General features: G+C 44.7%; 1 protein-coding gene across 2 annotated transcripts in view; it reads right to left on the bottom strand.

Annotated features, from left to right (window-relative positions):
- fgfr1b (fibroblast growth factor receptor 1b) overlaps window positions 1–25,807 on the bottom strand; it is a 33,323-nt gene that overhangs the window by 2,136 nt on the left and 5,380 nt on the right. The window contains exons 2-14 of one of the 2 annotated variants that reach the window (XM_061734090.1): window positions 19,571–19,689; window positions 12,307–12,405; window positions 12,055–12,227; window positions 11,842–11,965; window positions 11,579–11,769; window positions 11,361–11,505; window positions 11,091–11,284; window positions 10,878–11,020; window positions 9,566–9,687; window positions 9,380–9,490; window positions 9,117–9,307; window positions 2,182–2,304; window positions 2,043–2,113 (exon numbers count right to left, since the gene is read on the bottom strand). In XM_061734090.1, coding sequence (XP_061590074.1) covers window positions 2,043–2,113; window positions 2,182–2,304; window positions 9,117–9,307; window positions 9,380–9,490; window positions 9,566–9,687; window positions 10,878–11,020; window positions 11,091–11,284; window positions 11,361–11,505; window positions 11,579–11,769; window positions 11,842–11,965; window positions 12,055–12,227; window positions 12,307–12,405; window positions 19,571–19,658 — 1,775 coding nt within the window. In that variant the 5' untranslated portion in view covers window positions 19,659–19,689. The remainder of the gene's footprint in view (window positions 1–2,042; window positions 2,114–2,181; window positions 2,305–9,116; window positions 9,308–9,379; window positions 9,491–9,565; window positions 9,688–10,877; window positions 11,021–11,090; window positions 11,285–11,360; window positions 11,506–11,578; window positions 11,770–11,841; window positions 11,966–12,054; window positions 12,228–12,306; window positions 12,406–19,570; window positions 19,690–25,807) is intronic. The other variant, XM_061734089.1, reaches the window with a different exon arrangement.

A 25,807-nucleotide genomic window follows, 5' to 3' on the forward strand; every position in this document is an offset into this window, starting at 1 on the left:
GCATTTATCCCGATAACGATAAAAATGACGATTAAAAAAAATACCAGTTAAACTCCACCTTTGTAACTATAAATCTATCACCACATTCAGTTTTGGAGCCCCCAAATAATTTTCTTTCTTTTTCTTTCTTTCTTTCTTTCTTTCTTTCTTTCTTTCTTTCTTTCTTTCTTTCTTTCTTTCTTTCTTTCTTTCTTTCTTTCTTTCTTTCTTTCTTTCTTTCTGGCTCATTTCCTTCCTTCCTTCCTTCCTTCCTTCCTTCCTTCCTTCCTTCCTTCCTTCCTGGCTCATTTCCTTCTTTTCTCCCTCCCTCCCTCCCTTCCTTCCTTCCTTCCTTCCTTCCTTCCTTCCTTCCTTCCTTCCTTCCTTCCTTCCTTCCTTCCTTCCTTCCTTCCTTCCTTCCTTCCTTCCTTCCTTCCTTCCTTCCTTCCTTCCTTCCTTCCTTCCTTCCTTCTGGCTCATTTCCTTCTTTTCTCCCCCCCTCCCTTCCTTCCTTCCTTCCTTCCTTCCTTCCTTCCTTCCTTCCTTCCTTCCTTCCTTCCTTCCTTCCTTCCTTCCTTCCTTCCTTCCTTCCTTCCTTCCTTCCTTCCTTCCTTCCTTCCTTCCATCCATCCATCCATCCATCCATCCATCCATCCATCCATCCATCCATCCATCGGTCATGGGGGCTCCAGTCTAATCAGATCCCCCTTTCTGCAGCCACTTCCTCCAGTTTTTCCAGGAGGACACTGTGGTGGCAAATGTCATCGTATAGCCACATATTCCACGGTGTGAAATCTAAATCAGACATCTTACTACCATTGCATCCACTGCTGGTTGGTGTTCTGGTATTTCTTTATTCCTTCTGTGTTTTCAGTCTACTGGTAACTGTGGCTGCTAGCTGACTAGGTGGTGTCCAGCAAACGACGTGGCATCCTTCTGGGAATAACCTGGTCTGATCAGGAGAGGCGGCATCGACCCCACTTTGGATGGAGCAACTCACTTATCTAAAAATATGGCCAAGTTTATTAGTCATCTAACAAACCTGATAATACAGGGTTGAGACCAGGACACAGAGTTGTAGTCTTCCAGACTTCTCTGCAGTCTCCCACCTACTGCCCCACCCCCCCAAAAAACCCATAACGACCATTTCTGCTCCCGGATCAGTTGGACATACTCTGAAAAAGAAAGTAATTGGTCAGAGGAGGTTGGCTGTGTGGCTTAATCAACAACTGCAGGTTTTAAAGCTGGAAAGAAAATGCTGTTCCGATTGTTTAAAAGAACCTTGCATAGTTTGGAAACACAGTCTGATAGTATATAAGAAACCCTTCACAAAGCCAGAACTGTTCATTATTGATCATTAATAGAGGAGAATAAGGAAGACCCCAGGTTCTGTTTCTGTTCAGCACTGTAGCCGGGCTAAGAGTCCTAGCTCTTCCTTCAACTCTCAGCAGCTGACTTCAGATGACTTCATAAACCTCTTCACCAATAAAATTATTTCTATTAAAGAGAACATTTGTGAAACTCTTCTAACTACTGGTACCAATGTACTGAGTTCAGCAGCCTCAGTAGTAGAACGTGATTTGTGGTGCCTTGCAGAGCCATTAGGCAGCAGCACCGCTGAGCCATTTGGCGACAGGGCCTCTGCCTTTAATCTAAAGCCTGGATCACCCCGAGCTGACCGGTGGTGGCGCCCCTGTGCTGCTCGAAAGTGCCTGGTGTGCGACCACTCATCAATTCTAATGGTGGAGATTCATAGCGGTGGCACAGTGCTGCTGTTCTGCAGCTGTTCTGTGTCCCGGGTTTTAGATTAGTCCTGTCCACCCCCCAGGATCATTTTGCCTTGGAAGACCCTTCCAGGACCAGATGCCTCAAATAAAATAGATGCTCGGATTTTCAGGCAGGCAAACTCCACCATGATAACTACAAAGTACACCTTTGTAATGTCTCTAAATTAAGGACCATCATGTCTCAGAGAGATCATTGGCTTTTTCTTAAATCCAGGACAGAACCGGCAAGTATCCTCATCTAGAAAACCTTCAAGAACAGACATTGAGGAGACTCACACATCACTCTGGTGAGTATAGATGCGATCGAACAGAGCTTCAGGAGCCATCCACTTCACGGGCAGACGACCCTGTGGACACATCAACTGGTCAGAACCGGAGTCATACACTGAACTGAGTCTGAACTGCTGAGTCTTACGTTTGTGGTCTTCTTGTAATAGTCGATGTGGTGGATGTCTCGGGCCAGGCCAAAGTCGGCGATCTTCATAATGTTGTCTTCGGTGACAAGCACGTTCCTGGCTGCCAGGTCTCTGTGGATGCACTAAAACCAAGAAGATGAGCAGGAGGTTTGTTCAGGTTCAACCAATGATATGAGAATTGTGTTGATATCATCAGGACCAGAGACAACCCAAGCGAACAAGAGCTTTAATGTGTGTGGCGTGTATATGTATGTGTGGCTATGTGTGTGTGTGTGTATATATCTGTGTGGCTATGTGTATGTATATGTGTGGCTATGTGTGTGTATGTATGCATGTATGAATACATGTATATGTGTGTGTAAGTACGTGAGTGTGTGTGTGTGTGTATATATCTATGTGGCTATGTGTATGTATGTGTGTGGGTATGCGTGTGTGTGTGTGTGTGTGTGTGTGTGTGTGTGTGTGTGTGTGTGTGTGTGTGTGTGTGTGTGTGTGTGTGTGTGTGTGTGTGTGTGTGTGTGTGTGTGTGTGTGTGTGTGTGTAATAATCCTATTAAAGCTCCACCTGAAGTGTATCTATAGTGGGGGAGGCAACCCCGCCACCTGCGAGATCAGAGGCCGACAAGGAAAAACCCGGAACCCAGGCCACCAGCAACCCCACAGAGGGCGAGAAGAGGGCGGGAGGAAACCCACCGCCAGCGAGGCCCGCACCGAGTCTCTAAAAGTCTCTAAAAACTGAATTTATTAAAAAGGGATGATGTGTAACTTCCCCTGATTGGTCCTTAATAGATGTAATGGTTGTTTTTTCTTTGTTTACTTTTAATTGATTGGCTAAATAAGAGACGCTTTTTGATGTATAACACACCTGGGTGCACGTTACGGTTCGGGCGAAGAAGCGGTCGAAGAAATGGCATAAATTGCGGCAAAATTACACGATTAATTAAAAATGGCCGACTTCCTGTTCGGTTTCGGCCGTGGTGCCAAGAGACTTTTCTTTAAGTTGCAACATGATACAGGTGTGTACCGATTTTCGTGCATGTAGGTCGAACCATATTGTGGGGCTTGAGGCACAAAGTTTTTCTAGGGGGCGCTATTGAGCCATTAGGCCACGCCCATTAATGCAAACCCTGAAATATAAAATTTTTCGCCAGGCCTGGCTTGCATGCAAAATTTGGTGACTTTTGGGGCACGTTTAGGGGGGCAAAAAGGCCCTCATTTTGTCAGAAGAAAAAATGTAAACGAGAAAAACAACGAGAACTCCTAGAGATACAATAAGGCCTTGGCAGTGTAAGTGCTCGGGCGCTAAAAATGTGAGCAGTTCTCACCACCCATGCCAGCTGTTTCCTCTCCAGTGCTGAGCAGCTGCCATACCACACCGTCACACCAAGGCAGAGGAAGCTTTCGATGGTGGCCCTGTAGAAGTTCACGAGCAGCCGAGAGGAGAGTCCAGCACGTTTCAGCTTCCTGACAAAGAAAAGTTTTTGTCGTGCCTTATTCACCAGGTGGGAGGTGTTTGTGGACCAAGAAAGGTCAGATGAGATGTGGAGGCCCAGGAACTTGATGTTGTCCACACATTCCACCACTTCTCTGCCTATGAGAATGGGGCGTGATCCGTCTTCCTGGACCTGCTGAAGTCCACCAGTCGTGTGTGAACAGAATGAAGAGGGATGGGCCCAGCACACAGTCCTGCGGCGTGCCTGTGTTGAGGACCAGAGAGCACGATGTCGTGTCCCCTATTCTCACCACCTGAGGCCGGTTAGTGAGAAAGTCTCTGATTCACTGGCACAGATACGCAGGCAGGCCCACCTCACATAGCTTCAGCGCCAGCTTGTCAGGAACGACGGTGTTGAAAGCAGAGCTGAAGTCTACCAACAGCATCCTGGCATAGGTGTTGGGATGCTGAAGGTGGGTCAGGGCTGTGATGGAGACAGCATCCTCTGTAGACCGGTTCCTCCTATAGGCCAACTGAAGGCTGTCCAGACCTGCAGGGATGATGTCTCTGATGTGCGTGCCGCAGAAAAATCCGCTCGAAGCACTTCATGATTACGGGGCTCAGAGCGATCGGTTGGTAATCATTCAGGCAGGTGATGGATGACTTCTTAGGTACCGGAGTGATGATGGAGGACTTGAGGCACTGAGGAACCGTACCCAGCTGCAGGGACCGCTGAAGATGTCCAGAAACACTCCTGGGAGCTGGTCAGCGCACGTTCTCAGAGCCTGGCCTGACACCTTATACAGTCCTGAGGCGTTTCGTGTGTTGATCCTCCTCAGGGTGGAGGTCACCTGGTGCTGATGCAAGCCAAGAGGCTGGTGCTGCTCCTCTAGCCGCCGGAGATGTGAGTCTCTGTACTGCTCAGCGTGTCGAAGCAGGCGAAAAAGCTGTTCAGTGTGTCAGGCAGGGTGGAAGCCTGGCCTGGATGGCCAGCTGACTGCTGCGCTTGTGGTCCATCATGGTCCTGATGCCTCTCCACATGTTCTGGGGGTTGTTGTCATTGAAGTGTTCTGCAATGCGCTGCTTATACCAGAGCTTTATTGCACGACGCAGTTCTGATCGAGCCCTGCTGTAAGCCAGCCTATTTTCAGAAATGTAGGCATCTCAGGCTTTCAACAGGGACCGTACTGTGAAGTCCAACCATGGTTTCTGGTTGGGAAACTCTCTGATGGTCTTCACAGGGAGGACAGCGTCAATGGAGAACTGGATGTAGGACAGTACAGCTGACGTGTACTCCTCCAGGTCTGCCCTTTCCCTGAACACACTCCAGTCAGTGTGATCAAGGCAGTCCTGAAGAGCAGACGAGGCCTCCTCCGTCCAGACCTGTACTGCCCTGGTGGTCGGTCTTGTTCTGCAGGCCAGGGGCTTGAAGGCAGGGATCAGCTCCACAGAGATGTGGTCTGACATGCCCAGGTGTGGAGCTGTTGCAGCCTTGTAAGCTCTGGGAATGTTGCTGTACACCTGGTCCAGAGTGTTATTGTTTCTTGTCGGAAAGTTTATGAATTTGTGGAATTTGGGAAACACAGCCTTCAGTTCGACGTGGTTAAAGTCTCCCATCACAATCACAGCTGCCTCCAGGTTGGCGTTCATCTGCCCGTTGATCAGGCAGTACAACTCCTCCAGTGTTCCCTTTGCGTTAGCCCACGGTGGTATGTAGATGGCTATGGTAACAATAGATGAGAGTTCCCTCGCCGGCTTGAAGGGTCTGCATTTTTTTATTCCAAATCAGGAGAGCAGAATGTCCCGACGGTGCATGTGGCTGTGCACCAGGCATTGTGTACATACACCGCCACAACACCGCCTCTGCTCTTAGCTGAAGCCGCAGTCCTGTCCGCCCAGAAAAGAGCGTGCCCTATTAAAGGGAAAGTTCAGTTTTTTACAACCTGGACCTTATTTCTGGCATTTTTTATGGTCGTATACTCACCCAGAAAAGTTTAGTGTCATTTGGAGTCCTTCGGAAGATATTAGGAGTTTTGTGCGACCCGCTTCTCCATATAATGGTAGCGAATGGGGGCACAGCGGGACACAGACGATGCAGCGTCTAAATAACACATTATTGCCGCGAAACTCGTTCATTTCTTTTATGAATCACTAGATCTGCTGTGTGTAACAAATAAATCAGTTTGTAAACAAGACCTCTGAACTCATGATGTCGTCTCTGTGCGCGCATCCCAGACACAGCTCTGTGTACAGCTGGAGTTCGCTACTGTTAGTTTACTGTTAGTTATTTGAAACATGTCTGAATATTTGTCAAATTCTGAGGTTGTGGACAATGACTTTGAATATGATGGACGTCCTTACCGTTTTGAGCCAGAGTATACGTTAGCAAAGTCTAGCTGAACCTGTCCGGGATGCGCGCACAGAGATGACGTCATGCAGGTCAGAGGTCTTGTAAACTGATTTATTTGTTACACACACAGCCCCGGACGTAGACAACAGGTCCTGGAAGATGCACAGATCTAGTGATTCATAAAAGAAATGAACGAGTTTCGCGGCAAAAATGTGTTATTTAGACCAGGGGTTCTTAACCTTTCTGACCTTGGGGCCCAATTTTTTCAGTACAGAGTGGCCCGAGGCCCGTTAAATATTAACACTGTATAGCAGCGAAGGTCCAGAACATCATAATAAATATATATATATATATATATATATATATATATATATATTCAAGTAGCCTCATAGTTGTATCAACATCTGCATCTGACTGTTATATTAAAAAAGTACATACTTGCCCATTAACATGTGTAACTTCAATTACACATTTTTTTCTCTTAAAAATAAAATAAATAAATAAGATTTTATTTTATTTTTCAAATGCTATCTTATTTTATTTCTTTACCAGCAGTTTGAATTTCCCCTTTTCTTTGTTAATTGTCTCAACACATTTTTATAATAAATTAATATAAACACATCTTATCAATTTAAAAGTTTTGCAGTTTTTCTTTCTTCCCCTTAATCTTATGCCCTCACTTTCTGTCGTTCAGTGAGAGAACTGAGCTCTAATTTCTCCTGCCAGGACTTTAAATCTGGGCTGGATGGTGTCAGGTTCTCATATGCATGTAAAGGTGTTCATTGATGAACCTGGAACGATATTTAGTTTTAATTATGTTCATTGTGGAGAAAGCTGCTTCACAGCTGTATGTGGACCCAAACATGTTTAAGATGGTCAGCTTATTTTCTGTGACTTCAGTTCAGACTTGAGTGGATATGTTTGATGAAAAACTTTGTGTTTTGTTTCAGTGGCGTTTCACTTTCGCACTTTGAACGCCACGGTCTCTGAACGTATGAGACACTGGTTTTGTCCCAGTGGGAAGACTGAACCAGGATGAATCTGTCCATTCCGGGTTGAACTTCCCTTTCCACCTGTTAGGCTTCTCATCTCTGTAAGAGTCAAGCTAATTACTTACTAAGTAACTTACTAAGTTTTATTTACATTAATAAGTTGTCAGGACTGCGCGTGTCGGATTTCATCCGAGCCTGATCAGCTGAGACGGCCGGGCAGAACCCGCAGCTCTCTGGCCGCTGCAGCAGAGTCACTTTCCGATGCTTTTGCGAGCCCGAACAACAGTCCAGTCCAGCCCACACATCTACATGTACAATCCTTCAGCAGTAACGATGGAGCCCACTGCCCGAGCGGCACCGACCTCCCCGGCTGCGCGGACGAGTCAGGATAAATGATCACGCCGCGCTCGCTCGCTCTGGGCGCAGACCCAAGTAATCGATCCCTGATCCTGGCGGATCTAAACCTACTCTGTGCAAAATGAAGGATTTTCTCTATAAATACACACCATTTCTCTTACTATTACACCTATAGCTAGCTGAGTGTCTTCTTCTCCTCATTTGGTCGGGAGTTGCTATGCAGTCCCGCGGCTCCACATGTACAAAACTGAATTTTTTTCGCGGCCCACTAGATGGCGCTCGCGGCCCAAGTGTGGGCCGCGGCCCTATGGTTAAGAATCACTGATTTAGACGCTGCATCGTCTGTGTCCCGCTGTGCCCCATTCGCTACCATTATATGGAGAAGCGGCTCGCACAAAACTCCTAATATCTTCCGAAGGACTCCAAATGACACTAAACTTTTCTGGGTGAGTATACGACCATAAAAAAATGCCAGAAATAAGGTCCAGGTTGTAAAAAACAGAACTTTCCCTTTAACTCCACCTGGGATCCAGTCTGGGATGCTGTCGTCCAACCAGGTCTCTGTGACAGCAATGATACAGCTGTCCATCCGTCGAGAGACAATCTTAGACGAACCTCGTTGATTTTGTTGGCGAGAGACCTGCCGTTGGTGAGGAAGAGACTGGGGAGCGCCGGTCTGTGTGGGTTAGCTTGTAGCCAGCAAGCACACCGGCAACAGAGCCGGTGATCGTGAACTCCGAGGTCTGTAGCACATCAGGCGGAATAAACTCCAGTTTTGGGGGTGTGTGGAGTCCTATTTCTACCTCAATTCCACAGTTCTGACCAACTGTACTGCATCAGAGCTTCCAGCAGTGTGGTGAATGTAGTATAATAAAAATAAGATAAACAAAAACGTAAACACGAGAGCTATGAGCCGCTGCGTCTGCACGTGCGACCATCTTGAAACTGTATGATTAGACACAACAATCCACTTGACAGCTACAGAAACTAGATTTTGTAGGTAAGAACTGACTCTAATCAACCTTAATTAATCAAAAAATGGACAAATTGGCAGCCGGAACATGCCTGGAAGCCAGCTCCAACACGCCCACCTTAGATCAGCCACCTCAGTTAGCTAGTTTAGCTTGGCTAACTTAGCTAATGCTACCCTATGTTGCTAATTAATGTTACTTTGCATTTATTATGATCCAATCTCTCCAAACATTCTCCTGTGTGAGATGAGAGCTGAAACTAAAACTAGTAGGGCCGCTGGGACCCGCTATTTTTCAGTCATCCTCCAACGGCCCAGTCAGGTGGATCCTGGACAGCTGGAATTGCCCACAGATCAACTACGTCTACTGGTCTAGGTGACTGAGCAACGGATAGCTAATCACACTCAGCTGCACTTGGCTAACTGTGAGTGGACCACTTAGTCAACCTGGAAGGTCCTGAAAAGATCCAATGTGAAGGTCTCAGGACCAGAGGATCCAGCTGCTGCCAGATGTTGAAGGTGATGATCTGGAGACAGTCCAGCTGCTGTCCTTAGGTTAGTCCCTATTAGCAACCTTAAACCCCTGAACCCTGCCAAACCAACCTAACACCTTCCAGACCAATCTAAAACCTTCGAGATCAACCCAAAACCAGTCTATCTGCAGTTAACAGCATGAGACACATTGTCTCTAAAGAAGAATGATTATGTACTGTTGGGTCTTCATCTCATTAATAGAGAGATGTTTTTGCCAAAAATGGGGCGGGACAGTGTACAAAGACCAAGCACTGGGACGTTCTCACCTGTTCATTCAAACAAGCCTCAAGATGGCCTCACCTTCTTAGAAGCCAGGTATGCCATCCCTCTGGCCACCTGGTATGCTGCCGACACCAGCTCCCGCACATCTACGCTGCACAGGGAAGCCCGCCTCAGCCCGCTCCAGTAATCCAACCCAGCCGGCCGGCGAGTGCGCAGATACTCCCTCAGATTCCCCAGTGAAGCGTATTCCACCACGACGTACAGAGGCCCTGTTGCAGGTCACACAATCTGTTAGCCTGAGAAGAACCTGTCCCAGACTTGTCCAGCAGAAATCAACTCACCATCCTGAGTGCAGGCCCCCAGCAGGTTAATGATGTTCTTGTGTCTGCCGATGGTCTTCATCATCTCCATCTCTGAGATCAGGTCGGACAGGTCCTTCTCGACTGCGTCCGCTGGACACAACAACAACAGTGTGAAGGTAAGAGGTCCAGCCCTGTTTCTACTGAAACCCACCAGTGTCATCTCACCTTTCAGCATCTTCACAGCCACCTTGGTGAGGCGCCTGGGTCTATTCTTGTCGATGCCAATGGCCTCAGCCAGAACTACCTGACCGAAGCAGCCTTCTCCCAGAGGCTTCCCCAGGGTCAGCCTGCAGACAGAAACCACGGTGGTCCAATCCAGAAAACAATGCAGACATTAAAGCTGTAGCGATGTTTGTACACCTCTGTGGTCACAGTCAGTCTATGAGAGTATTTAGATGTCTACAGATCCTGAAATTTCATGAGTGCTGTGCTGAGGAGTTACAGGTCACATTTGATCCATTCCAGAACACTCTCTTCATTTCAGATTGGACTTTAAGCTTTCCTTTTTGATCAAATCTATAATTGGGTTTGTCTCAGGTGTCCTGAACCATCCCTTTAGTCATGCTACTATAGGCCTAGGCTGTTGGGAGACCTTTGTTGTATTAATTCAGTATTTTTCTTTGATGTACTCATATTTTCTATTATTTTTCTTTGATGTACTCATATTTTCTATTTCTTTCTATGTTATTTATATATTTTTATGGCTCTTCCAGCTTTATGTATATTTTTATTCTGATTGGTTTAGCGTTAATCAGTAGTCAGCTGGCTTCTGATAAATGGGAGACACCCACTTTATTATTCATTGCCGAGGACGGCTGCAAGCCGAAACGCGTCCGATTTCCTGCTGCTGTGCAGTGATTGAAACTATATTAAAGTTTTGTACTTTAAGAGAGTGCTGTCGGATTTTAGATTTTTTGTTGGGAGACCTCCCATGGTGCAGTGGGCTTAGCCCTCATTCTGTTCACTTCTTGGCGATCTTATTACGGACAGATCTGTCAGGACTTATCTCTGAGTTATTTCTGTCCTGTCAGATCTCCAAGAAACCCTGGTTCTGGTTCTGGTGGAGGTTTCTTTAGTACCATTAACCAGGTCTTTTTCTCTCCACTATCGCCTTGTTCTTCCTCCAGATGGAGGTTTGAACCCAAACAAAAATTCTGTAAAATCTGTGGGTTCTCTAGCTAAACTCGTTTAATAAACTGGCGAACACTGAGTCTGGACTTTTATTTTAGTGAATAGGATAAAAACTGGATTGAATTTGATTGGAAAGCACTGACCTTGTTTACCTTCTCTGAAAAGTGTCATCAGATGACTTGTTGTGAATTGGCACTACACTATACAAAAACTAATTTCAACTTAATTATTGAATTGAATTGAAGTCCTGAATCAGATGGACTTGAACCACTGCAATGAAGTGAACCAAACTGAACGAATCAAACCGAGCCGAACAAAACTGGTGGAAGATGCTCGGTCGTTGTACCGTTCCCGCGGCAGCTCCCAGACGGGATCATAGGGAAGTTCGTACTCTGACACTCCTGCCAGGGCAGTGACTCTGCCAGAGAGGTGAGACTGTCGCATCAGACACTTCCCTGACTGTAGGGAGGACGAGGACGCCACCGACACCTGCAGACAGAGATGATGTCAGAGACCATGAGAGGATTGGAAGGGGTTGAGCAAAGACGGCACACCTCACCTGTCTCCTCATAGGAATGCTCTTGGCCAGTTTCTGGACCGCTATCTGGCTGCTGAAGTCGCTCTTCTTCGGGACACAGCAGAACCGGCAGATGACAGCGGTGATGGTGAGTATGATAATGATGATGAAGAAGCCCAAGCAGTATATGATGATCTCCATGTAGGTCTGGGAGGGCAGCGGGGAGGGAGGCAGCTCTGAGGGGAGAGGACCAGCAGTGAGCAGGGCGGCAGGGTTTTCAGATATTCACCCTCCGAGCCCACCAGAACCTACCATCCACCACGGTGAGCCAGGCAGAGTGGTGTGACACTCCAATGGAGTTCTCGGCCAGGCAGGTGTACTCGCCAGCGTCATCCGCTGTCACGTTCCTCAGATTCAGAACCCCCATTTCTTCATCAGTCGTGTTCAAACCTGCAGCCTGAGACCAAGATGCTTGCTTATCGGAGGACCGACCAGAAACAAATCTCAGCCGGACAGAACTATACTGGTACCTTCAGAACCAGGACATGTGGGTGTCTGTTTGTGTGCTCTCTGCTGCCGTTCACGCTGATGTGTTTCAGCCAGCGGATGTGAGGCTGTGGGTCACTAAACACTATGCACACGAACTCCACGTTGCTGCCCACCGCTGCCGTCTGATTGGCTGGAAGCCCGGCCTGGAGGAGGGGTCTGTGGGGAGAACGTTCTGGAGCAGATGAGCAGAGGTCAGATAGGTGAGTGGTTCTCAGGTATGCATTCTGAAACAGACGGGTCTTACCAATGACATCCAGGAGGTAGGTGTGCCTGAGACTGCCATGTTCATTCTCCACCACACACGTGTAGTTACCTTTGTCGGACGGAACCACCGACTCCATGATCAGGGTCCAAAGGTGCTCTCTGATCTGGAACATGGACGACAGAGGACAGGTGACAGGTGACATCAGATCTGGTTTCAATGAATTCTGAGACTGATCATGGTGGTCCAGCACACCTTAAAGCCTCCGATTCTTTGGTCCTTCCGGAACTCCTTTCCGTTCTTGTACCAGCGTAGGCTGGGAACTGGGTTTCCAGTTGCTAAGCAGCGGAACTTTACCGTCCTGCTGGCAGGAACGGCGTGCAGGTGCTTTTCCATCTTGTCTGGGGTCAACCACTGTGGCGCCAGCGCTACAAGGAGAAAGGGTGGATGAACACAGCCATCATTCAGGACTTGGAACAACAGCAGGAACAGGCAGGAAAGACTTACATTGCAGCTTCTCACCGCTCGCTGACAGCTCATTGGACAGTTTGCTCTCCTCTGAGGATGACTCATCATCTTCTTCATCTTCAGAGGACTTCACTGCATCTGCGGCAGACAAGACAACAACATCACTTTCCACCATGTTCATTGTCTGGGACCTCACACACCCAACACCACCCAACTCAGACCATTAAAAATAGAAGAAACGAGTCCAGCAGCAATAAAAACAATGAACCCTTTATAGACTAGTTAATAAATACCTAAACATTTACACTCAAGAAGGTTATTGGAGAATATTAAAGGACTTCTATTAACATTGTAGCTTTTTTTGGTAATAATCATAGTAGGTAGTTCTACTGAAGTTACCAAATATGGTCACTAAAAACACACATCAGGTCATACATCCTCAGACCCCCCCCAAAAACATAATCATAAACATCGTGAACATCTGGCTTGACGCTGAGGTGAGGAACGATATCTTTGGGATCTATCCACACCAGGAGCCACCCCACCAATGACCCATGAGGGCATCACCACGATCAGGGCCGGCTGGTGTCGACACCACAGCCAAGACTGTCCCCCTAGCAACCCTGATCAGGGCAATCCCCACAGCAAGACCCCACAGGCCGTGTGGAAGATCCCCATGAGGAAAAGCACTGGAGTTAACAAATTAAAAAGTAAAAACAACAGTAAAATTAACCTAAGAACAAAATAAAAGTTAACATAAAAGAACAGTACATGAATAAGTACATAATCAAATAATTGAAATATAAATATTTAAAATTAAATCAAAAGAAGTTTATTTGTATATCCCTTTACAATAGCCAAAAGTTACCCAAAGTGCTTTAACTGAAAGTCCTAAAACAATAGCCTACATAACAGGGATAATAACAAGATAACAAAGTAAACCAAACAAAATAAAAATCAGCTTTAAGTTAGCCTCTTTTTAAATGTCAACAGTCTCTGCGGCCCTGAGGTTCTCTGGTAGGCTGTTCCACAGATGAGGACCGTAGTAGTGAAATTAGGTTTTTGTTCTAACTTTAGGAACAATTAAAAGGCCGGTACCAGAGGACCTCAGGGTCCACGAGGGCTCATAATTTAGTAGCATATCAGATAAATAAGTAGGCCTAAGACCATTATGACACTTATAAACTAATAAAATAATCTTAAAATCAATCCTGAAACACACAGGGAACCAGTGCAGCGATTTTAAAGCTGGTGTAATGTGGTCCCGCCCATGAAGGTAACATGTACATGTCTTTACATGCTCATACACACACAGTACGTGCACATGCAGCGATTCAAGCTGGTTGGAGATCATTTGCACACATCGTACTGACTTTTAAACTGCATGTGAACACCTTAAGTCAGTCAAGTAATCTGATCAGACTGGATTCATCAACCCGCTTGCAGCACCTAGATAAGCCAGTCGCAACCGCCTTGTTAATGCCATGTGTACGGGGACATGGATATTACAGTCTGCGCATGCTCGAGAATTTCCCCCGGGTGGGGTTTTCCCCCGGGGGAGGGGATTCACCCGGAAGTGAAAGGAGACGACGCAACGCTGCTCAGTAGTAGCTCCCTGGGGTGTCGTGTGACTGCTTCAGGGGTGTCGTCAAAATATTTCCTATTCTGACATTTCATATATAAATACTGTATTTTCGCGACCATACGGGCGCCGTGTGAAAAGGCATAGCCTCAGTCTTATGTGTCATATTTCTGTATTTAAAACACACACGGCGCACCGACCGAAACGGCACACACACAAGAACACACACACACACAAGCACAGGAGTGTGCGTATTTAAAAATACAGCGGGAGCAAAACTTTGTTTGATTGTAGGCTACTTTATTTCAGTTTTTACATTAATCAAACCCATTAAGTCTCATCCTCTGTTTCTGCATTAAAGAGCTCCGCTAAATCAGCTGTGCCAGTCCGAATTCCTCGCTGTCAGAGTCACGTTCCGTGCCGTGCGGTGCCTCGGAAATGCACGCTTTTGCAAAAGCTCGCAAAATAATCCCAGCAGACACGCATCAACAATCAATCTGCAAACTGTGGCATAAAAAAAAACAAAATACGCCGTACCCTACGCCGTAGGCTGCGTCTATTTAACGCGGACCTAATGCCGCGTTCCATTTATCCTCGGAAGTGGGGATTTCCCAGTCCCCAGTCGGAATTTTCAACTGGAACGCCCCTCAAAGTGGGGTTTCCCACTGGGAAAGTGGGAGAGTCTTCACCACCCCCGAGTTACCATTCCAAGATGGCTGCCATTCCCAGTTCCCACTTCCGATTTCCGAGGTAAATGGAACGCGGCATAAACTCCGGAGCCGGCAGACAGAAATCTCTAAATTTCAGAGCAAATTTCTTAACAGGCGTAGCTACAACTGTTAGATTTCATCTATTAAACCAACATCTTCCTAAATGATTTATTTCAGCCGGCGTGATTCTCAACAGAGCAGCGTCCCAGAGAGAGTTTCTCTCCCGGGGCTGACGCAGCAGCTTGACCCGGCGGACACGTCTCTTCTCGGGCTGTGAGCTGAGGTTGCTCCCCGGGGGCGGCGGCTCTTCTCATCTCCGAAAACATCGGGTCAAATTTCTTAACAGGCGTTATTTGGATAAACTGAGCCCCGGTTGCGGATATTAAGGTTACCTTTATACCTGAAAAAATATTAAAACTTAATAAAGTGCCATATTAACAGCGCTACAGCTGAAATTAAAACAGCTTTTGGCTCTCTGCTTCCTGATCAGGTTAGGGATGAAAACGAGGGGCAGTAGGAAAAATGGGACAGGCACCTGGGCCAAGTGCCCTAGATCTCAAGTGCCCTAAAATCTCCCCCTTCTTTTTTAGGGGTTAGGGAAGAAAAGAAGTGCGAGTGGAGAAAAGAAGGGCGAGTGAAGGAGAATTGGGATTGGCCCTTAGAATGCACTTTTTCCTTTCCTTGTTGTTAAGCGGAGGTCAACCGGAAGTGGCTCTTTGTTGAAATGGTTACCATGGTTACCTCGGGTACAGCGCCACCTAGCGTCACGGAGTCAGCCATGCTCTGGTTACAGTGGTTTATTCAATCTGATTCAGTCTGATCTCAGAACAGCATGTGTAATCAGACAAGTTGATCCAATCTTCTGCATGTCATTATCTGATCAGATCTCCAACCACCTTGAATCGCTGCATGTGCACGTACTGACAGATACACACATGCACACAGGTACACACGCACACATGGCTACACACAGGTAAACACATACACAAAAGTACACACAGGTACACACAGGTACACAAACATACATGCAAGTACATGCACACACATGTACATGTACATACACACAGATACACACAGGTACAAGCACATACACACAGGTACAATCACATATACACAAGTACATACACACACATACACAAGTACACACAGATACACAGGTACACACACACACAAATACACACAGACACACAGTTACACACTCAAGTACACACAGGTAAACGGACATATACTCAAGTACACACAGGTACACAAACATACACACAAGTACACGCACACACACACAAGTGCATGCTCCCCTTCCCTGCTGTCTCTGAGGGCATCTCACTCTGTTGACAGCTACTTTTATTGGAAATTAATTAGGTCTAAATGAAATGTTATTAATCTCTCTAATTTCTTCTTCCGTCTATCTGTACACATACACAGTATTTTAATACAACAGAATTCCTAAAGTTTTTTTTTCCCTTACTTTCTATTTTCAGGCAATAAAACAAGTCTTCTGGCTGTTAATCAACACAGTACAGGGAGGGGCTTTGGCCTTCGGAGAGAAAAACCTCACATCTCGTACCAATACTAATAACACTGTTCAATTTTCAGACGCCAGTTTTGTCTGTAAGCGTTTAGTCCTTAACGGTGTCTGAAAAGTCGCTAAATCTAGCTACAGTCAACTGGAAGCACTGGATTGAAGCACCGCTCTAAGCAGAGAGAAGAGGAAATTTGATTGTCCGGTAGCGTCATGTGGGCCGCTGTGCTTTCTACTCCATGGCGCAGCCTTAATGTTGCCCTGATCAGGTGACAACAGATGTACATACGCAGAACTTTTATCCCGTTTACATTCACTGGTACACACACGCGCACATGCACGTATGTATGCATGTTGAAAAAACTAAGAACCTGATTCATTCTTAATAAAACGATCACTGACCCTGAAGGTTGCTTTATTATCTTAATATTAATATATTAATATTTATAAACAACAGTTCAGTAACAATCTGCAATATTTACAGTGCCAACAGAGATGATCCAATGTGTTTTCTGCCAAATGACAATCGGAGATGATTTTACTACAGAACTCAACCCATCCAGTTACAAGAGAAACAAAAACGTAATGGGGTCCACAGGTACAATAAAACAGCTCTGGGGCCTCATCTATAAAGCTTGCTTGCGCAGAAAAAGCGCCTGAAAGTTGCGGAAGCCGCCATCTACGCAAAGCGTCAGATCTAAAAAGAAAAAACTAACCGAAAAATCTGCGGATCCCTACGGCAACCCTCACCCTCCCGTAAGAATTTACTTAAGACACGGGGAACTGGCGACGCAGGCTGTGAGGTGGTGAAATGAAGCCAGATTCATCTCATACTCTTAATAATGTCATCACATATCACAACATATATCAGACTTATAATAAAATAGTGCCTATAACGGAGCAGGCGGCGGGGGGGGGCGGGGATGGCTGCCGCCCCGAGCCCACTACTCCACGCCGAAGAGGAAAAAAGAAAGTGTTCTGATTAAAATAAGGAAAGTTGGACTATATAACAATTGCGTTCATAAGGATAAAGTTTAAAAAATAAATAAAATTAAAGAAATAGTCTCTTCTCCCCGTGTGTGTCTGCCTGTCATGCACGGGTACGTGCGCGCATGTTGTGTTTACTTTTAAGCCGGAATTATGGTTCCGCGTCACCAACGCAGAGCCTACGCCGTAGGGTCCGGCGTAGGGTGCGCGTCGCCGCATACCCTACGCCGTAAGCTCTGCGTTGGTGTAACGCGGAACCATAAATCAGCCTAGAACAGCTCTGAGGGGAGACGGGAGGGAGGAGGGGGAGCGGGGGCTGCCGTCCCGACTTCGCACAGAGTGTCTTGATGATTTGCTGAGCCTACCGTTAGTTTTTAAACTGTAAAAAGTGGGGGGGACAAATACATGATTTTGAAAAGTGGGGGGGGGACATGTCCCCCCTGTTCCCAGTGGAAATTGCGTCGTGGCACTAACGGGCAGCAACGGCGTGCTGCCACTCACTCGCTTTATTTTATAGGCTACTATTTATATACTTTTTCTACTTTTACTGTGACCACCAAATAATGTAGTTTTACTGTCCTCCACCTCATCAACAACATCTCCATCTCAGTCTCCGTGAAAGTCAGTGGCACGGTGGCTGAACACATCTCATTCAAGAACATACCATTTATGGTAAAAAGTGGGCGTGTAGAGGGCGGGATATGAGGCGGATTCAGCTGCGCAACCTTCCAGCTGGACTGTGATTTATAAAGCCAACATTGCGTGCAAGTGTGCGTGCACGCGGTTTTATAGATCCGGATTTTTTTTTGCGCCCGCCATTTTCGGCTTTTGGGTGTACGTGCACTTTTAGTATGAATCCTACGCACTCCATTTTAAATGAGGCCCCTGGTCTTGCCGATTGTTGCTGTGTACAACATCCAGCACTCATTCACGAATCTAACTTTTTCTGATTAGTCTCAATCGTGTCAGAAATCTCTGATTCGGAAAATTTCTTCTATCATAATTAGCGACCTTGCTCCACCTGTAATCAATCAAGCTTACACAATCATACTACCAGTTTGATAGTTATTTTAAAAAAGACAGGGCATCCTTCCTAGACATAAATTATTCCCTAGAATCAGCAGGTAAGGTAGTACTATGAGGTAAAATTATATCATACTCTGTTTATAAAAAGAAGAGGAACTTAAACTAAAGAAAACACACACACACACACACACACACACACACACACACACAAATTGTGTGACACAATATACAGTGGGGCAAAAAAGTATTTAGTCAGCCACCAATTGTGAAAGTTCTCCCACTTAAAAAGATGAGAGAGGCCTGTAATTTTAATCATAGGTACACTTCAACTCTGAGAGACTGAATGGGGGGAAAGAATCCAGGAAATCACATTGTATGATTTTTACTGAATCAATCAGTAAATTCTGCGGTAAAATAAGTATTTGGTCACCTACAAATAAGCAAGATTTCTGGCTTTCACAGACCTGTAACTTCTTATTTAAGAAGCTCCTCTGTCCTCCACTTGTTACCTGTATTAATGGCATCTGTTTTAACTGGTTATCAGTATAAAAGACAACTGTCCACAACCTCAAACAGTCACACTCCAAACTCCACTATGGCCAAAACCAAAGAGCTGATAAAGGACGTGAGAAACAAAATTGTAGACCTGCACCAGGCTGGGAAGACTGAATCTGCAATAGGTAAGCAGCTTGGTGTGAAGAAATCAACTGTGGAAGCAATTATTAGAAAATGTAAGAGCCATACAAGACCACTGATAATCTCCATCCTTGACCTGTGCTGTCCATGTTCTCCGAATCTCTATCCTTGATCTCTACTCTCCGTGTTCTCCTAGTCTCCATCCTTGATCCCTACTCTCCATGTTCTCCTACTTTCCATTCTTGACTTTGACTCTCCGTGTTCTCCTACTCTCCATCCTTGATCACTACTCTCGATGTTCTCCTACTCTCCATTCTTGACTTTTGCTCTCCATGTTCTTCTACTCTCCATCCTAGACGTTGACTCTCCATGTTCTTCTACTCTCCATCCTTGATCTCTACTCTCCATGTTCTCCTACTTCCCATCGTTGATATCTACTCTCCATGTTCTCCTACTCTCCAACCTTGATCCCTAATCTCCATGTTCTCCTACTCTCCATTCTTGATCTCTACTATTCATGTTCTCCTACTCTTCATCCTTGACTCTGACTCTCCATGCTTGCCTACTCTCTATCTTTGACTCCTTGACTTGTTTCCAGATTCATGTTTCAGACATTGGATGAGGAGCAGTTGCTGCAGGGTCTAAGCTTCCTTTATGAGCACAAAATCAAACTTCTAATCCACCATAGTCTGAACTACTGTCATTTCTCAGTTTTGTGTCCAGATGTAGTCTGTCAGTAAAGATTCATGTAAAAAATGACTAAGCATCCTCAACCACATCTGTGGCATCTGTTTCCTTAAAAGAGTTAAACGCATAGTCTCAGATACTATTGTAGCATCTCACCTTTGTCCATGTCCTCCGTGGTTGGTCTGGACTGTCCATGTGGGAACCGAACCACCAGCAGCAGCAGGAAACAGCGAGGTGGAACCATCGTGCCCTCATCCACCAGCTTCTGGTGACTTCTAAAAAACAACAGATCACCCAGTTAGTTAGCTAACCAGTTTCAAATGTAGCTTTGCTGATTTCCACATCAATGATGAATTAAGTTTCAGCCAGAAAGTCAAAAGAAAAACGATAGCAGAAGCTTCGCGACTGTTATCCTGTCGACCACCAATGTCAAACTACTCTCAATAGGCAGAAAGTTCATGATCTCTGCCTCTCAGGAGGCACATTCATTATTATAACAATGGCTGGGATCACTTCTCTAATTAATAGTCCATGCTCTTTAGGCCACGTTTACACGTAGCCGGGCATTTACAAAAACGGATATTTTCCCCTCTACGTTTTCAAAAATATCCTCGTTTACACGGACCCGCATGAAAACGCTGTTAACGTCATGCTAGCCAATCAGAATCCTGGAAAAAACATCAATAAATGACACGTGTAACTTCAAGTTAAGGCTGATTTATGGTCCGCGTTACACCAACGCAGAGCCTAAGGCGTAGGGTAAGCGGCGACGCACACCGTACGGCGCGCATCTCCGCGTACCTTACGCCGTAGGCTCTGCGTCGATTTAACGCGGGACCATAATTCAGGCTTTACTTCCAAGACGGAACGAGTCTTTCGTTTGGAGTGACAGAGAAGTGGAGTTACTTTTAAGTGTGACTTTAGAATATAAAACAGGTAAAATACAAGAAAATATTGACGGTGGCCAAACTAATTGTAAACACAGGTCGCACACATGACGCTGGTGAGTTACTGGTGCATATGTGACGTTCTGAAGCTTAAATCTCCGTTTTCCTCTGTTTTCCTCCGTTTTCCTCCGTTTTCCTCCGTTTTCCTCTGTTTAGACACAAATGTGAAAACTGAGTTTTTGAAAATCTCCACTTTGGCCGGAGTTTTCAGAAATTATCGTTTTTGGGGGCTTTGAGCTGCGTTTTCGTGTAAATAAACGGCCAAAACGCATGCAAACGCCTCCGTTTTTGCCCCGTGTAAAGAGGGCCTTAACCTCAGCATGTTTAAGTTTGTGATGTTATGTTAGCTTTAGCATGCTAACATTTATTCTATCACATTAGCTTTATATTAGGAAATGAAATACATCAGGTTCATGCTTATGAGTAAAAATAGAGCTATGGCAGAATCATTCTTGGATTTCAGGAACTCTGCAAACAGAAGTGGGTTGTTTTATGGTTGAATTGTTTCTCTGACTTATATTTCTCTGATTTTTGCATTGATTTTCTGGGGTCCATTTCACAAAGCAGGTTTTATTGAAACTCTGAGTATGTTGAACTTGAAATCAGGGAAACTCAGACTTTTCCGCTTTTCAAAGAGAGGTCACTTAACCTTGACCAAGAGGGTACAGTTGAGCTGGTTTAAGAAACCGAGGTGACGCATACTATTAATCCTTTACAGGGCAAGTTACTATATTTGGTCACTTCAGCAGAACTACGGTCTATGGCAGGGCTCAGCAACCTCCTTCAGCACACCCTGATGCAAAAGACAGTGTCATCAACAGAGGTGTGTAGATCTTGATGACGAACTGATGATGACCATTATTTAGAATCAGGTATGTTGAAGCAGGGAACCATTTAAAACATACTGGATAGGTGCTCTTGAGGACTGGGGTTGGTGAGCCCTGGTTTGTGGTTATTAAAAGAAAATGTTACAATGTTAATAGAGGTTGTTAATAGAGGTTGTTTAATATTCTCTAATAACCCTCTAGAGTTGACATTTATAGTATTTTATTGACTGGCCTATAAATGCTTAACCTCCTAAGACTTGAATCAGAGGTCCTAGTGTAGCACTGCCACATAAACTAGGTTTGCTACAGACGACCTGAGCAATGGCACGTTTTATTTCCCCAATCACTTCCTGCATTAGCTGTATAGGCTCTATGACTATTGTTCATTAGGGGAATTTGTATGTACCGGTATAAATATGTTTGGTTAGTAATAATATTATGGTCTGCTGACGTTTGCCCGAAATGGCAGTTTGCCGTTGTAACACGTACACGGAAGTGATATCAAGAGACTGACTATAAAAGCGAGGAGAGGACCTGAGAAAGGCCACCTCAAAAATGCCAAAATTCAGGACAACTAGGTGGGATCTGATGAAAGAAATGCCAGTGTACTGATTTATTCCATCAATGGGAAGGAATATAAGTTTTTCCATGAGTGAATTATAACCAAGCTTCAGACCAGAACTACTTTAACAGACTGGAGAGGGATCCTGGCCGAGGAAGGAACTAAAGTAACCAGTGAGATCTTTGCCATTATGGCTTGGATTAGTTAATAGTTCTGTTACCGCTTTCTGGAGTAAGAAAGGAAAGACGCTTATAGACATTGTTGAAATTGTCGGACACTGTGGGAACTCAAGTACATACATATATGGGTGGGTTTGTGGTAAATGGTTGCTGTAAATAGTTTGTGGGATATATGGGTGGTGGAAAAGGGAACTGTGTAAAAATAGTGGATACTCCTAAATGAATTCCTGCTGTGAGAGTACTTTAATCAAACCTTATCCAATAATTTATGCTTAACCATAACCGGCAATATCTGTGATAGCGCAGCTCATCAGCAGACCCTGATTTATGGTAACAGAGGCTGTATTTCCAGTCAGTGTTACATTATGATAGGTCTTACAATACAATAAATAATCAGTTTCTCTGACTGTTATGTTGTTTTTCTGTTAATTGTGTTGGTCTGTGACTGTTGTGTTGTTTCTGTTATTTGTGTTGTTTCCCTATTGTGTTGTTTCTCTTATTGTTGAGTTGTTTCTCTGACTGTTTTGACATTTCTTTTTCTTATTGGTACAACAATACTGAACCAAATCAACTTATCCCTAAACTTATGATATGTGCCACAGGTTTGCAAGCTGCAGTAATTAAACCTTTACTTTAAAAATCCACTCTTGACCCAAACACTTTAGTTAATTATAGACCAATTTCCAATCTTCCATTTGTATCTAAAATTCTGGAAAAGGTATACTGTATATGTAGTTGCAAGCCAGTTATGTGTAAAGAAATGATCCATTTGAGGTTTTTCAGCCAGGGTTCAGAATGCATCATAGCACAGACACAGCACTGGTCCGGCTCACGAATGACCTTCTTATGGCCTCAGATAAGGGATTAGTGTCCATACTGGTTCTACTGGACCTCAGTGCTGGTTTAGACACTCTATATCAGCATTTTACTGCACACGTCAGAGCATGTTGTTGGGATTAAAGGGACAGCTCTAGGTTGGTTTACATCAGATCTTTCTTGTTTCTTATCTTAGGAACATCAGGGACCTGTCATGGTTTTGGTGTTTAGTTCCTGTTTTATTTTGAAACCCATGTCTTTGTGTTTCAGTTACGTCTTGACATCTGCCCTGATCGTCTGCATCGCCTGTGTCTCGTCAAGCCTTCTGTGTACGGTATATCTTGTCTTGTCTTTCCCTTGCTCCCTGCTGGTCCGTACAATTTCTTCCCTCCATGTGCCATGTCAGGTTTTTGTAGTTTTGGTCATGTTTAAGCTCTAGTTTGTTTTTTTTGCAATCCTCCTAAGCAGTGTTTTTGTGTTTTCTTTTAATTTAATAAATAGATTTTTGGAAACTCTTGCCTCCTCGTCTCCTGCATCTGGGTCCAATTCCATCACCATCGGGACAGATTTCTGACTATGCCTCAGCCGTCATCTTGGCCCCTGCCCAGGACTATCCCAAGGACCCTGCTCACGCCACAGCCCAAGCCAAGGTCTCTGCCCACGCCACAGCCTGGGACTCTACCACGCCACAACGGTCTGTCCAGTCCCAAGGGCGGCCCCCTGATCCGTCTCACTGGTCTGCCCGGCCCCAAGGGTGCCCGCCTGAACTGTCTTGCCGGCCTGCCCGGCCCAATGCCCAGGCCCCGTGAACTCTGTCTATGTGCTGGCCTGGTTTTTATAATTTTGGTCATGTTTAACCTGTAGTTTTTTTTTTAAATCCTGCTAAGCAATGTTCTTGGTTTTGTTTAAGCTAATACATCAATTTTTGGAATCTCTTGCCTCCTCGTCTCCTGAATCTGGGTCCAATTCCATCACCACCGTGACAGGACCGGATGTCCACTAATTTTATGCTTCTAAATTCCAATAAAACATAATTAATTATTTTTAGTCCCAAGCATCTTCATTGGCTCCCCTTCAAAATTGTATTACTTGCGTATAAAGCCCAAAACAGCCTAGCTCCGCGAGACCTGATGGCTCTTTATGTTTCTATACTATACTAACAGAGTGCAGCTTAACTCGTAGTTCCTATTTCCAAATGTAGATTTGGTGGACGAGCCGTCTGATATCAGGAACCATTACTATGGAACCAACTTCCAGTTTGAGTTAAGGAGGCTGACACAAACTCCACCTTTAAAAACAAATTTAAATGTTAGTGTTTATTAAAACCTCTAGTTAGTGTAAACTCCAGTGTGTTAGGACCGGTAGTCATTAGGGGTGGGCAAAAATATCGATATGCCAATATATCACGATACTTTTCCAGCTGATTCAATATCGATATTCAAAATTTGAATATCGATTTTTTTTTTTTTTTTATCCCCGATTTTTTTCCCATTTTATCACCCAGTGCTCCTACCTAAGTGACAGTCCTGGGCATTGCCACTCTCTACCAACCCTGGGAGGGCCCTGCACTGAGCTCCAGTTTTATTTCACGTTTTATTTCATTTCATAATTTATTTTTTATATAACACAATTGCCTGTCCTTAAAAAATGAAAAATAATGGACAGAGGTTTATTTATTTATGGATTTATATCTATACTGACTGATCACTGTGCCTGTCCTTGGTTTTAGTACCCATCTTTCTTGTGTTTATTATCATTTGCCACATAATTTAAGCAACCTCATACTAAATTTAATGTTAATTTCATATGATGTAAATAATATGAAAAACATATACAAATATGTTGTAAGTTTAGCTTGTATAGTTATAATAAAACATTGTTTTGACTCAGTTTGTCCCATGAATTGTCACTATAATCTGATGAACGTGCAACTCGGATTTTAAGATCCATCACTATCATCTGATATACAACTTGGATTTTAAGATGTGTAATGCATTTTAAAATTTTTTTCAGTGAACTATGTAGAATATAATAATCGGGATATCGCATAATCGGGATATCGCAATGTGTATCGTATCGTGGCTCAAGTATCGTTATGCGTATCGTATCGTGAGGTCCTTCCCAATACCCACCCCTAGTAGTCATAGCTACAGCTACAGGACAAGACTAGAGCAGCTGGTCTTAAACAGATCCATCCTAGATACGCTGCAAGGGGACACCAAAATGATCCACTGAGCATTACCCATCACCCCTCTTTCCCTTTCCGTACTTCAGATCAACCCTCAGTTATAAATAAGAAGTATTGTATCACCATAATTGTTCTCCATTGTGCTTATAGTTTGTTATGCTGGTCTGTCCCCTCCTTTTCTCTTCTGTGCATGTTTGCAGGCCAGAGCTTCAGGAGCTGCATCCTGACTTGCAGTCCCACTCTCTGACCAACCTCAGTGTTTGCTGTCTACATCAGTTTGTATAGTCATCCCTGTAGTACATTAACTAACTGTGTCTCTCCTTTCCCGTTTTTCATTTTCTGTCTGTTCTCTCTTTTTCTGCTATACCCAGCTGGCTTCTGGCAGGAGGACCCCCCTTATGACCCAGGTCCTGCTCAAGGTTTCTTACTTCCTAAAGGGGAGTTTTTCCGTGCCACTGTTTGGCTTAAGGTTTTTCTCCCACTAGGGGAGTTTTTACCTGCCATTGTTCATGTAATAATTGCTAGGGGTCATGTTTTGGTCTCTGGAACGATCCTAGAGACAACTTCTGTTGTAGTAGACACTATATAAATAAAACTGAACTGAAATTCTCTGATTGTTTTGTTGTTTCTGTTTGTTGTTCTTTCTCTGACTGTTGTGTTGTTTCTCTGTTGTGTGGTTTATCTTTTAGTTGTGTTGTTTCTAGTGATGCACCAAATATTCGGAAACCGAAATTGTTCGGCCGAAAATAGCAAAAAAACACTTTCGGTGTTCGGTGGAATAAGTGGGAAAAAAAACCGAACAATTAATAACGCTGTGTGATGACGCAATCAAACAGCGAACAGCGTGGAGTGAGGGGCGTGTGGTGTTAAATGC

The sequence above is a fragment of the Cololabis saira genome, chromosome 11, assembly GCF_033807715.1.
Source record: "Cololabis saira isolate AMF1-May2022 chromosome 11, fColSai1.1, whole genome shotgun sequence".
NCBI lineage: Eukaryota > Metazoa > Chordata > Actinopteri > Beloniformes > Belonidae > Cololabis > Cololabis saira.